The sequence below is a fragment of the Oncorhynchus clarkii genome, chromosome 13 (assembly GCF_045791955.1).
Source record: "Oncorhynchus clarkii lewisi isolate Uvic-CL-2024 chromosome 13, UVic_Ocla_1.0, whole genome shotgun sequence".
NCBI lineage: Eukaryota > Metazoa > Chordata > Actinopteri > Salmoniformes > Salmonidae > Oncorhynchus > Oncorhynchus clarkii.
The window spans coordinates 4,632,127-4,647,480 of record NC_092159.1 but is presented as its reverse complement, the minus strand read 5'-3'; the positions used below and the strand labels follow the sequence as shown (position 1 = coordinate 4,647,480).

Here is a 15,354-nt window from a genome sequence, read left to right as displayed (position 1 = left end):
TTCTCAATTCATTGAACCATGGCATCGTTTAGTTATCAACTCCAACACCTACCGAAAATGGAGTCCGAAAATAAGAGTTTCCAACTGTGGCGGGACTACATGAAGCTAGCGGACGCAGTGCGGGAGATGAAGAAAGGGAACTTCACATCAGAACCGTCAACCGTTGACGGTCATCACTCCAGTATATGCTCGACCATGGTGGAATTTGAACAGTTCCCGTCGCGAGCCTTGCTGTCACCGATAGCACCGGTGGCGACACCACCTCTACGGCACGAAAAGGAACCCCTGGATTCCAAAATTGCCCCCTTGCGTAAAGACGCTCCTTTACATCCGAGCAGCAGCGAGGGTCCCACGACTCCTACAGCAGCGTCCAGACCCTCGGTGGGGACCCGGTTCCAGAGGGAGAGAAAGAAGGCGACCCGCTCCAAGATACCGGAGGGAGTGCCATCACCTGAGTGCCAGTCCTGCAGCTTCTGCAAACACAACGGGGAGTCTGAGTCTGTGTTTGGGTCCCACAGTCTAAAGGACCAGGATGGGGGCGTGGTGTGCCCGTACCTGCGGCAGTATGTCTGTCCTCTATGCGGGGCCACCGGGGCCCAAGCCCACACCAAGCGCTTCTGTCCCCGGGTTGAAACCACCTACAACTCTGTCTATGTCAAGTGATAGAAGCGCTAACTCTGGTCCAGGCCGTTACTGCGCTACCCTCTAGACCTACTAACATAGTCAACTTGTTGTTGCGAGATGGGTGGAACCAGAGCTAGAGAAGCGCTGAAGAGACTTCATTCAGGCTGTTGTTTTGCAGACTTTCTTTAGCGTCTCTAGCGCACTGTATGCGGACAATTGTAAGAGGATTTAGGTGTGGATATTTAGTTTAGAAGTCTTTTGGAATAGCCTGACTAGTCTGTAGACTGTGTCTGTTTATCGTGTGATTTGATTTATTTATTTACTTTTTCTCGTGTGTTTTCAACTTTTTTCACTTATTTCAATGTATTTATGACGTGTGGTTTTTCATTATTTGCAAAAAAACCTGGTTTCCAAAATTGTCCCCTTGCGTAAAGACGCTCCTTTACATCCGAGCAGCGGCAAGGGTCCCAAGACCCCCACAGCTGCACCCAGACCCTCCGTGGGCACCTGGGTCCAGAAGGAGAGAAAGAAGGCGACCCGCTTCAAGACACCGGAGGGAGCGCCAGCCCTGCAGCTTCTGCAAACACAACAGGCAAAACTCAACGTTTCTCCCTGCTACTTTGGGGAGGAAAACCGGAATGGTTGTCTTGTTTTGAGACTTGTTTTTCTGACTATTATTTTAAAACTATATGCTCTAATCTAACTGTACATCTGCAGGTCTACAGGCCTAAAATAACTATTATAAGAACATTGCTATTGACATCAAGACAACTTCTGTTTTATGACGTGGTGTGCAGAGCTACTTTTGTGTCATTGTAATTTACCATGCTAGCTACTATTTTAGTGTTATACTTGTTTTTTTTAAAGATCTAGAAGTGTGGTTTCTTGTTTGTTTTTTTTACTTGTTTTTTAACTTTTAACCGTGTATGCTACTTAGATCAGAGAAGAAGGCCGAACAAATGATTGAATACTCCAGTCATCCAAATCATAGACTGTCCTCTCTGCGGGGCCACCGGGGCTCAAGCCCACACCAAGCGCTTCTGTCCCCGCGTGGAAACCACCTACAACTCGGTCTATGTCAAGTCATAGAAGTGCTAGCTCTGGTCCAGGCCGTTACTGCGCTACCCTCTAGACCTACTAACACAGTCAACTTGTTGTTGCGGGATGGGTGGGACCAGAGCTAGAGAAGCGCTGAAGAGACTTCAGGCTGTTGTTTTGCAGACTTTCTTTAGCGTCTCTAGCGCACTGTATGCGGACAATTGTAAGAGGATTTAGGTGTGGATATTTAGCTTAAAAGTCGTTTGGAATAGCCTGACTAGTTTGTAGACTGTGTAATAGCCTGTTTATCGTGTGATTTGTTTTAACTTTACTTTTTCTCGTGTGGTTAAAAAAAATGTCCACTTATTTCTATGTATTTATGACGTGTGGTTTTTGCATATCCGTGCACTTGTTCTTTTCAAAACATGTTGGGTTTGAGTTTTCTGTTTTAACTTTAAAGTGTAAATGTCTCTGTCTGTCTGTGATCAAACTAACTGTGTCTTTACATGTTGGTGTGAGATTTTGTAAAACCTCCCAACCTCTAATACTGTGTCTACTAATAAACCGCCCTTATCAACAAACTCTCACTGCAGAATTAGACGTTTATCCACGTTTCTCCCTGCTACTTTGGGGAGGAAAAAACGGAAGTGTTGTCTTGTTTTGAGACTTGTTTTCCTGACTTTAAAACGACATGCTCTAATCTAACTGTACATATGCAGGTCTACGGGCCTAAATTAACTATTATAAGAACATTACCATTGACATCAAGATAACTTCTGTTTTATGACGTGGTGTGCAGAGCTACTTTTGTGTCATTGTAATTTACCATGCTAGCTACTATTTTAGTGTTATACTTGTTTTTTAATAGATCTAGACAGTGTGGTTTCTTGTTTGTTTTTTAAAACTTTTATAACTAACCAGTCTAAAAAGATTCTCAGCATAAAGATCACCTTTACCACTAAGACCCAAAGTCCACCTGTAGACAATGCCCTATATAGTGCACTACTTTAGACCACAGCCCTATATAGTGCACTACTTTAGACCACAGTCCTATATAGTGCACTACTTTAGACCACAGCCCTATATAGTGCACTACTTTAGACCACAGTCCTATATAGTGCACTACTTTAGACCACAGTCCTATATAGTGCACTACTTTAGACCACAGCCCTATATAGTGCACTACTTTAGACCACAGCCCTATATAGTGCACTACTTTAGACCACAGCCCTATATAGTGCACTACTTTAGACCACAGCCCTATATAGTGCACTACTTTAGACCACAACCCTATATAGTGCACTACTTTAGACCACAGTCCTATATAGTGCACTACTTTAGACCACAGCCCTATATAGTGCACTACTTTAGACCACAGTCCTATATAGTGCACTACTTTAGACCACAGCCCTATATAGTGCACTACTTTAGACCACAGCCCTATATAGTGCACTACTTTAGACCACAACCCTATATAGTGCACTACTTTAGACCACAGCCCTATATAGTGCACTACTTTAGACCACAGTCCTATATAGTGCACTACTTTAGACCACAGTCCTATATAGTGCACTACTTTAGACCACAGCCCTATATAGCACACTACTTTAGACCACAGCCCTATATAGCGCACTACTTTAGACCAAAGCCCTATATAGTGCACTACTTTAGACCACAGCCCTATATAGTGCACTACTTTTCACCACAGCCCTATGGCCCCTGATCAAAAGTAGGGCACTAAACAATAAAAGAAAAAGTAACAGAATACAACAACAGTAAATGAGGCTATATACAGGGGGAACCGGTACCGAGTCAATGTACAGGTTAGTTGAGGTCATTTGTACATGTAGGTGGGGGTGAAGTGTCTATGCCTTGATAATAAACAGCGAGTAGCAGCAGTGTACATGTAGGTGGGGGTGAAGTGTCTATGCATTGATAATAAACAGCGAGTAGCAGAAGTGTAAAAACAAAGGGCGGATAATGTGTGACTGTAAATAGTCCGGGTGGCCACGTGATTAATTGTTCAGCAGTCTTATGACTCGGGTGTCGGAGCTGTTAAGGAACCTTTTGGACCTAGACTTGGCGCTCTGGTATCGCTTGCAGTGGCATGATTTGGATGACTCCAACCATTTGATGGGCCTTCCTCTCCAATCTAAGTATCATACACTGTTTCATAGAGACACGACTGAGATGAGGAGATGTACAATAACCAAAGATTCACCTTAGTGATCATTTATTTTATAACACATTCTACAAAACACAGTAACTACATACTGTTCCAAACTGATGTCCTCAGCATTAGGAAAGGCAGAGGAGAAGAAAAGAACCCTTAAATTATACTCTTAAACCGGGTGGTAGCTTTTTTATGCCAATTCAACTGCACGTTAGAGGCTGCTGCACTATATACACAGACATGGAATCACTGGCCACTTTAATAATGGAACATTAATCGCTTTAATAATGGAACATGAATCACTTTAATAATGGAACATTAATCACTTTAATAATGGAACAGTAATCACTTTAATAATGGAACAGTAATCACTTTAATAATGGAACATGAATCACTTTAATAATGGAACTCTAGTCACTTTAATAATGGAACCTGAATCACTTTAATAATGGAACATGAATCACTTTAATAATGGAACATTCATCACTTTAATAATGGAACATGAATCACTTTAATAATGGAACATGAATCACTTTAATAATGGAACAGTAATCACTTTAATAATGGAACATGAATCACTTTAATAATGGAACTCTAGTCACTTTAATAATGGAACCTGAATCACTTTAATAATGGAACATGAATCACTTTAATAATGGAACATTAATCACTTTAATAATGGAACATTAATCACTTTAATAATGGAACATTAATCACTTTAATAATGGAACATTAATCACTTTAATAATGGAACTCTAGTCACTTTAATAATGGAACATTAATCACTTTAATAATGGAACATTAATCACTTTAATAATGGAACATTAATCACTTTAATAATGGAACATTAATCACTTTAATAATGGAACATTAATCACTTTAATAATGGAACATTAATCACTTTAATAATGGAACATTAATCACTTTAATAATGGAACATTAATCACTTTAATAATGGAACATTAATCACTTTAATAATGGAACATTAATCACTTTAATAATGTTTTCATGCTGCTTTACTCATCTCATGTAGATACTATATTATATTCTACTGTATTTAAGTCAATGCCACTCCGACATTGCTCATCATAATATTTATATATTTCTTATATATTTCTTCATTCCATTATTTTAATTGTAGATTTGTGTGCATTGTTGTGAAAAGTTAGATACTACTGCACTGTTGCAGCTAGGAACACAAGCATTTCGCTACACCCACAATAACATCTGCTTAAATATGTGTATGTGACAAAATAAAATGTGATATACAGACTTGCATTATTATTATAACGTTGGGCCCATATAACTTCACATACTTTCAGTTCAAATCTGGGTTGATACTTTGGATGGGAATGTGGTGTCATTTAACACGCAGACCTAGTTACTAAACTGTTTAAATCCTTCCTTCTTTGTCATCTTTCTTCAATTCGATTGATTTCAACGTAACTTTATTAATCATCCCCAAAGGGAAAATCGTTATTGGTGATTGAGGTAATCATTGATCTTATATGATAACAGAGGGACTTTTGTGTAGATTGTTGCGTGTGACTGTAACTAAATTCCTCCATCTCCCCATTCCTCTGATCCCGTATTCCCCTCCGTCCCCCATCCCTCTCTCCAAACCCCGATTACCCCAACTCCCGTCCCTGCCTGGACGGGTCATTTCAGTAGGATGGCTGTTTATGTCGTTTCCATTGTATGTTTTATAATATTGTCTGTTTCAGTTGTTGTTCCTTTGTCATTTCCAATGTGTTATAAAATCGTTTTGGTAGTAGTGAACAGCAAGGACGTCGAAGCATAGTAAACAGCAAGGATGTCGAAGCATAGTAAACAGCAAGGACGTCGAAGCATAGTGAACAGCAAGGACGTCGAAGCATAGTAAACAGCAAGGACGTCGAAGCATAGTAAACAGCAAGGAAGTTCACTGTATATAGACTTTTTTCTATTGTGTTATTGACTGTGTGTTTGTTTATTCCATGTGTAACTCTGTGTTGTTGTTTGTGTCGCACTGCTTTGCTTTATCTTGGCCAGGTCACAGTTGTAAATGAGAACTTGTTCTCAACTGGCCAATCTGGTTAAATAAAGATGAAATCAAATAATATTAAAAAAGAAAAAAAGCAGTTTTGAATTTTAACGGTTATTTTACTGATATTTTCTTATTAAAATAGGCTATTATCAAACAGCTTCCTATAACTAAGAATTATAAGTCCTATCAATTTAGACCTAGAATAGATTAAACAGTTATATTTGACGTTTTTAATATTGTTGAGGTGTACAATTGTATCCCAAATAGTTGACCAATTTATCAGTTGTCAGTTTGAAACCATTTGATTGGCTGTTGTCAGGTTCCATGGACTCAGCACAACGCCATCTGATTGGCTGATTAACAAAACACTGACAGTTTAAAAACGTGAACGTCGTCAAATTTGCCTTTTGTTGAGTTGTCAGTTCAGACCCAACGTTCTTTATTCTGGGACATTCTGATCGTTATCAGACACTAGTCTGTTGGGCTATAAAAAACACAAGTGGGAGTATGAACGCTATGATTTGTCAACTCCAAGACCTACTGCCTTACGAAAACATGAGTTTCGAACCGTGGCGTGACTACATGAAGTTAGCTGACCTAGTGCGGGAGATGCAGTTAGGCAAGTTCACCCCAGAACCGTCAACCGTTGAGGGTCATGACTCCGGGATAAGTTTGACCATTGTGGAATTTGAAGAGTTTCCGCCGCGAGCCTTGCTGTCACCGATAACACCTGTGCCGACACCACCCCTAGGGCACGAAATGGAACCCCTGGAATCCGAAATCTACCTCTTGCATGAAGACGCTCCTTTATGGCCGAGCAGCACCGAGGGTCCCGAGCCCCCTACAGCACCGTCCAGATCCCCCGCTGGCACTCGGGGCCAGAGTGGGAGAAACACGCCGGAGGAGGTGCCATCACTTGAGCGCAAGTTCTGCAGCTTCTGTAAACACAACGGGGAGTCTGAGTCGGTGTTTGTGTCCCACAGCCTCAAGAACCAGGATGGGGACATGATGTGCCCGTACCTGCGGCTGTGTGTCTGCCCTCTCTGCGGGGCCACCGGGGCCCAAGCCGCCACCAAGCACAATTGTCCCCTGGTCGACACCACCTACAGCTCTGTCTATGTCACGTCCAGTGGTGTAAAGTACTTTAGTGAAATACTTGAAAGTACTACTTAAGTATTAAGTAGTTTTTGGGGTATATGTACTTTACTTGGGCTTACGAGTGGCGCAGCGGTCTAAGGCGCTTGAGGCGTCACCACAGACACCTTGGTTCGAATCCAGGCTGTACCTCAACCGGTCGTGATTGGGAGTCCCATAGGGTATCGCACAATTGGCCCAGCGTCGTCCGGGTTTGGCTGTCATTGTAAATACGAATTTGTTCTTAATTGACATCCCTAATTAAATGACGGTTTTTACTTTTACTTCACTACATTCCTAAAGAAAATGATGTACTTTTTACTCCGTACATTTTCCCCGATACCCAAAACTATTATTCAGATGTTTTAAGCTCATCGGGACACGACAATTGTGTAATTCACACACTTATCAAGAGAACATCCCTACTGCATCTGATCTGGCCGATGCTTCGTTTGTAAATGATGTCTGAGTGTTGGAGTGTCAAATCACATTTTATTTGTCACATACAAATGGGTAGCAGATGTTAATGCGACATGTTTGTAGTGTGTTCCTGGCTTTCTGTGAATTAATAAAGAACAACAAAAAGGTGCCATCTGGTTTGCTTTACTTTTGATACCTAAGTATATTTTAGCATTTACTTTAGATACTTAAGTGTATTTTCAACCATTTACTATTAGACTTCTACTCAAGTGGTATTTTACCGGGTGACATTCACTTATACTTGAGTCATTTTATATTAAGGTATCTTTACTTTTACTCAAGTATGAGGTGGGTACTTTTTCCACCACTGGTTCAAGTCGGAGAAGCCTAACTCTGGTCCAGGCCGTTGGTACACTACCCCAGGCCTGAGGATACTTGTTGTTGCGAGATGGGTGGGACCGGAGCTAGAGACGCGCTGAAGAGACTGTTCAGGCTGTTGTGTTGGCGACTTCCTTTAGCGTCTCTAACATACTGTATGCGGACAATTGTAAGAGGGTTTAGGAGTGGATATTTAGCTTAGAAATCGTTTGGAACAGGCTGACTAGTTTTGTAGACTATGATGTGGTGGCAGTTAATCATCAAGCCCTCAATGAGTTGAATCAGCTGAGTTTGTCCGGGGCTACAACAACAATATGTGCTGTTGGGGGGACTGGAGTTGGGAAACACTGATGTAAAGAAACAGACGCCGTTTCAATGTTGTCAACAGGCAATATTTTACTCCCAAATGAACAAACTAAGTAGGGCAGCACAAGACACACAACCAGCTTTCTGGATCAGCCTAGTTCTTCTAGAATGCTCCACAGATGGACAATCATCAAACCATTGTTGTTTAGGCCCCAATCACCATATGAGTCTAGGGCCCTGATATGGGCCATTAATCAGCATTATTCTGTAAATCAAGGTTAGTGACCCAACCCTGGCCGTCTCCCGTGAATTGATGTGTGCTCAATTGCCTTGAGTGGTTTGCTATTATTCTGTAAATTATTCTGTAAATTATTCTGTAAAGTCAGAAGTGTCCGTTTCCTAGCACCGACTAGCACTTGACTGCTGTATTATGCTGGCTTCATATTCTCCTGGGACACTAGAAAATTGGAAGTCGTAAGTCCAACATGATTGTGTTCAAGTTATTTTCAAGTTGGAACAATTAATAAACCAATAGATTGCCAACAACATTTTCTCTGTTTCCCACTTGTAATTCCAATTTTGAGGGTTATCCCAGTCGGAACTATGGATTTCCGATAACTCCAATAGCACGTGAACGTGGCATTAGTATGTGCGATCGACAACAGTAGGGGCTGGTTCGCGGTGTGTCCAGCCCCAAAACACATTCCCGATTGCGGACTGAGTTTCAGTATCCTGCTGTGTGTCCGTTCAGTCAACTAGTAGAATTATTGTCTGTGACGTAAGTGTGATGATTATTATTAAGGTTCTGGTCGTCTGAGATACCAGCAAATAGGCTATACAATAAACAAGATAACTTTAGTACTAAGAAACTAAAGTCATAATAATTCAACAATAAAATAATATATATATATATACAATTATCATCTGTTTGGTTGCTTTGAGACTGAGTCCTGTCTACACAATATTATTTACAACGAGCGGTTCCAATCCTTTTTAAGTAGACTAAATCTGTCTGCAAGTTTTATGTTATGGGTGATCCTTTCCATTAAATACAGTTCTTTCAGTCTACCACTCCACTCTTCCGTAGTATGAATGTCCTCCTTTAACCAATGCTCTATAATTAACAATGTCTACACTGTATTTCTGATCAATTTGATGTTATTTTAATGGACAATTTTTTTTGCTTTTCTTTCAAAAGCAAGGACATTTCTAAATTACCTTAAACTTTTGAATGGTAGTGCAGTAACTTATCTAGGATCAGCTTTCTCTCCCCAAGCCGACCAGAAAATAATGGAAAACTGACCCAAGATCAGTGCTGTACATGGGCAACTTTCAACCCAACGTAATGCAGAGCGCGTTCCAGCTCGTCAACACAATCGGCTGCAGGGGAGATAACTTTCTGCCTTGTTCTGCATATCAAATAAATCACATTTTATTGGTCACATACACATATTTTACAGATGTTATTGCGGGTGTAGCGAAATGTTTGTGTTCCTAGCTCCAACAGTGCGGTAGTATCTAACAATTCACAGCAAAACACACAAATTGAAGTAAAATAACGTAATTAAGAAATATGTACACATTAGATCGAACAATAAAGGGGAGTGACATTTTTAAAAAATACTGTAGAATAGAATACAGCATATACATATGAGATGAGTAAAGCAGCATGTAAACATTATTAACGTGACTAGTGGTCCATTATTAAAGTGGCCAGTGATTCTAAGTCTATGTATATGGGGCAGCAGCCTCTAAGGTGCAGGGTTGCGTAATCGGGTGCGAGCCGACTAGTGATGGCTATTTACCAGTCTGATGGCCTTGAGATAGAAGCTGTTTTTCAGTCTCTCGGTCCCAGCTTTGATGCACCTGTACTGACCTCGCCTTCTGGATGATTGCGGGGTGAACAGGCAGTGGTTGATGTCCTTGATGATCTTTATGGCCCTCCTGTGACATCGGGTGCTGTAGGTGTCCTGGAGGGCAGGTAGTTTGCCCCTTGGTGATGTGTTGGGCAGACAACACTACCCTCTGGAGAGCCTTGTGGTTGAGGGAAGTGCACTTGCCTAATCAGGTGGTGATACAGCCCGACAGGATGCTCTCAGGGCGGGGTTCAGACACAGGGCCACAAGCTTAATGATGAGCTTGGAGGGTACTATGGTGTTGAATGCTGAGCTATAGTCAATGAACAGCATTCTTACATAGGTATTTCTCTTGTCCAGATGGGATAGGGCAGTGTGCAGTGTGATGGCGATTGCATCGTCTGTGGATCTATTGGGGTGGTATGCAAAATGAAGTGGGTCTAGGGTGTCAGGTAAGGTAGAGGTGATATGATCCTTAACTAGCCTTTCAAAGCAAAGTGAGTGCTATGGGCCGATAGTCATTTAGTTCAGATAACCTTTGCTTTCTTGAGTACAGGAGCAATGGTGGACAACTTGAAACAAGTGGGAACAGCAGACTGGGATAGGGAGAGATTGAATATGTCCATAAACACTCCAGACAGCTTGTCGAGGGTTAACATGCTTAGATGTCTTACTCAAGTCGGCCACGGAGGAGGAGAGCACACAGTCCTTGGTAGCGGCCGCGTTGGTGGCACTGTGTTATCCTCAAAGCGGAGGTCCCTGTCTGCACATCATGTTTGTGTCCCAAATGGCATTGTATTTCATAAATAGTGCCCTACTTTTGATCAGGGGCCATAGGGCTGTGGTCTAAAGTAGTGCACTATATAGGGCTATGGTCTAAAGTAGTGCACTATATAGGGCTGTGGTCTAAAGTAGTGCACTATATAGGGCATTGTCTACAGGTGGACTTTAGGTCTTAGTGGTAAAGGTGATCTTTATGCTGGGAATCTTTAGACTGGTTAGTTATTAAAGCCACATGTTTCATAGAGACACGACTGAGATGAGGAGATGTACAATAACCAAAGATTCACCTTAGTGATCATTTATTTTATAACACATTCTACAAAACACAGTAACTACATACTGTTCCAAACTGATGTCCTCACCATTTGGAAAGGCAGAGGAGAAGAAAATAACCCTTAAGTTAAACTCTTAAACCGGGTGGTAGCTTTTTTATGCCAATTCAACTGCACGTTAGAGGCTGCTGCACTATATACACAGACATGGAATCACTGGCCACTTTAATAATGGAACATTAATCACTTTAATAATGGAACATTAATCACTTTAATAATGGAACATGAATCACTTTAATAATGGAACAGTAATCACTTTAATAATGGAACTCTAGTCACTTTAATAATGGAACATTAATCACTTTAATAATGGAACATTAATCACTTTAATAATGGAACATGAATCACTTTAATAATGGAACTCTAGTCACTTTAATAATGGAACATGAATCACTTTAATAATGGACCACTAGTCACTTTAATAATGGAACATGAATCACTTTAATAATGGAACTCTAGTCACTTTAATAATGGAACATGAATCACTTTAATAATGGAACATTAATCACTTTAATAATGGAACACTAGTCACTTTAATAATGGAACCTGAATCACTTTAATAATGGAACTCTAGTCACTTTAATAATGGAACATGAATCACTTTAATAATGGAACATTAATCACTTTAATAATGGAACTCTAGTCACTTTAATAATGGAACATGAATCACTTTAATAATGGAACATGAATCACTTTAATAATGGAACATGAATCACTTTAATAATGGACCACTAGTCACTTTAATAATGGAACATGAATCACTTTAATAATGGAACATTAATCACTTTAATAATGGAACTCTAGTCACTTTAATAATGGAACTCTAGTCACTTTAATAATGGAACATGAATCACTTTAATAATGGAACACTAGTCACTTTAATAATGGAACACTAGTCACTTTAATAATGGAACCTGAATCACTTTAATAATGGAACTCTAGTCACTTTAATAATGGAACATGAATCACTTTAATAATGGAACACTAGTCACTTTAATAATGGAACACTAGTCACTTTAATAATGGAACACTAGTCACTTTAATAATGGAACACTAGTCACTTTAATAATGGAACATGAATCACTTTAATAATGGAACATGAATCACTTTAATAATGGAACACTAGTCACTTTAATAATGGAACATTAATCACTTTAATAATGGAACATTAATCACTTTAATAATGGAACATGAATCACTTTAATAATGGAACTCTAGTCACTTTAATAATGGAACATGAATCACTTTAATAATGGACCACTAGTCACTTTAATAATGGAACATGAATCACTTTAATAATGGAACTCTAGTCACTTTAATAATGGAACATGAATCACTTTAATAATGGAACATTAATCACTTTAATAATGGAACACTAGTCACTTTAATAATGGAACATGAATCACTTTAATAATGGAACATGAATCACTTTAATAATGGAACTCTAGTCACTTTAATAATGGAACATGAATCACTTTAATAATGGACCACTAGTCACTTTAATAATGGAACATTAATCACTTTAATAATGGAACATGAATCACTTTAATAATGGAACATGAATCACTTTAATAATGGAACATTAATCACTTTAATAATGGACCACTAGTCACTTTAATAATGGAACATGAATCACTTTAATAATGGAACATTAATCTCTTTAATAATGGAACTCTAGTCACTTTAATAATGGAACTCTAGTCACTTTAATAATGGAACCTGAATCACTTTAATAATGGAACTCTAGTCACTTTAATAATGGAACATGAATCACTTTAATAATGGAACACTAGTCACTTTAATAATGGAACACTAGTCACTTTAATAATGGAACACTAGTCACTTTAATAATGGAACTCTAGTCACTTTAATAATGGAACCTGAATAACTTTAATAATGGAACTCTAGTCACTTTAATAATGGAACATTAATCACTTTAATACTGGAACTCTAGTCACTTTAATAATGGAACCTGAATCACTTTAATAATGGAACTCTAGTCACTTTAATAATGGAACATTAATCACTTTAATAATGGAACATTAATCACTTTAATAATGGAACACTAGTCACTTTAATAATGGAACATGAATCACTTTAATAATGGAACATGAATCACTTTAATAATGGAACACCAGTCACTTTAATAATGGAACATTAATCGCTTTAATAATGGAACATGAATCACTTTAATAATGGAACTCTAGTCACTTTAATAATGGAACATGAATCACTTTAATAATGGAACATGAATCACTTTAATAATGGAACATGAATCACTTTAATAATGGAACATGAATCACTTTAATAATGGAACATGAATCACTTTAATAATGGAACTCTAGTCACTTTAATAATGGAACATGAATCACTTTAATAATGGAACATGAATCACTTTAATAATGGAACATTAATCACTTTAATAATGGAACATTAATCACTTTAATAATGTTTTCATGCTGCTTTATTCATCTCATGTATATACTATACAGCGTAGCCTAGTGGTTAGAGCTGACAAGGTACTAATCTGTCGTTTCTGCCCCTGAACAAGGCAGTTCCACTGTTCCTAGGCCGTCATTGAAAATAAGAATTGGTTCTTAACTGACTTGCCTAGATTAATCAAATTAAAAATTATATTCTACTGTATGTAAGTCAATGCCTAATATTTATATTTTCATAATTTCATACTTTTAGATTTGTGTGTATTGTTGTGAATAGTTAGATACTACTGCACTGTTGGAGCTAGGAACACAAGCATTTCGCTACACCCACAATAACATCTGCTTAAATATGTGTATGTGACAAAATAAAATGTGATATACAGACCTGCATTATTATTATAACGTTGGGCCCATATAACTTCACACACTTTCAGTTCACATCTGGGTTGATACTTTGGGTGGGAATGTGGTGTCATTTATCACGCAGACCTAGTTACTAAACTGTTTAAATCCTTCCTTCTTTGTCATCTTTCTTCAATTCGATTGATTTCAACGTAACTTTATTAGTCATCCCCAAAGGGAAAATCGTCATTGGTGATTGAGGGAATCGTTGATCTTATATGATAACAGAAGGACTTTTGTGTAGATTGTTGCGTGTGTATTTATTTGACTGTAACTAAATTCCTCCATCTCCCCATTCCTCTGATCCCGGTATTCCCCTCCGTCCCCCATCCCTCTCTCCAAACCCCGATTACCCCAACTCCCGTCCCCGTCTGGACTGGTCATTTCAGTAGGATGCCTGTTTATGTCGTTTCCATTGTACGTTTTATATGGTCTGTTTAAGTTGTTGTTCCTTTGTCATTTCCAATGTGTTATAAAATCGTTTTGGCAGTAGTAAACAGCAAGGACGTCGAAGCATAGTGAACAGCAAGGATGTCGAAGCATAGTAAACAGCAAGGACGTCGAAGCATAGTAAACAGCAAGGACGTCGAAGCATAGTAAACAGCAAGGACGTCGAAGCATAGTAAACAGCAAGGACGTCGAAGCATAGTAAACAGCAAGGACGTCGAAGCATAGTAAACAGCAAGGACGTCGAAGCATAGTAAACAGCAAGGACGTCGAAGCATAGTAAACAGCAAGGACGTCGAAGCATAGTAAACAGCAAGGACGTCGAAGCATAGTAAACAGCAAGGAAGTTCACTGTAAATATACTTTTTTCTATTGTGTTATTGACTGTGTGTTTGTTTATTCCATGTGTAACTCTGTGTTGTTGTTTGTGTCGCACTGCTTTGCTTTATCTTGGCCAGGTCACAGTTGTAAATGAGAACTTGTTCTCAACTGGCCAATCTGGTTAAATAAAGATGAAATCAAATAATATTAAAAAAGAAAAAAAGCAGTTTTGAATTTTAACGGTTATTTTACTGATATTTTCTTATTAAAATAGGCTATTATCAAACAGCTTCCTATAACTAAGAATTATAAGTCCTATCAATTTAGACCTAGAATAGATTAAACAGTTATATTTGACGTTTTTAATATTGTTGAGGTGTAAAATTGTATCCCAAATAGTTGACCAATTCAGCAGTTGTCAGTTTGAAACCATTTGATTGGCTGTTGTCACGTTCCACGGACTCCGCACAACGCCATGTGGTTGGCTGGTAAACAAAACACGGACAGGTTAAAAGGTGAACGTTGTCAAATTTGCCTTCAGTTGAGTTCAGACCCAGCGTTCTTTATTCTGGTACATTCTGATCGTTATCAGACACTAGTCTGTTGGGCTATAAAAAATACAAGTGGGAGTATGAACGCTATGATTTGTCAACTCCAAGACCTACCGCCTTAC

The 15,354-nt window shown here is 38.9% G+C and overlaps 2 protein-coding genes across 2 annotated transcripts; both read left to right on the top strand.

Moving 5' to 3' along the window:
• The first annotated feature begins 18 nt into the window (after positions 1-18).
• On the top strand, positions 19-663 carry LOC139423718 (nanos homolog 3-like). The gene has a single exon (XM_071175330.1). It carries the CDS (start codon positions 19-21, stop codon positions 661-663), a length of 645 nt encoding a protein of 214 aa, XP_071031431.1.
• A 5,705-nt stretch (positions 664-6,368) lies between these two features.
• On the top strand, positions 6,369-7,034 carry LOC139424193 (nanos homolog 3-like). Its single transcript, XM_071175873.1, has one exon. It carries the CDS (start codon positions 6,369-6,371, stop codon positions 7,032-7,034), a length of 666 nt encoding a protein of 221 aa, XP_071031974.1.
• The last annotated feature ends 8,320 nt before the right edge of the window (positions 7,035-15,354 follow it).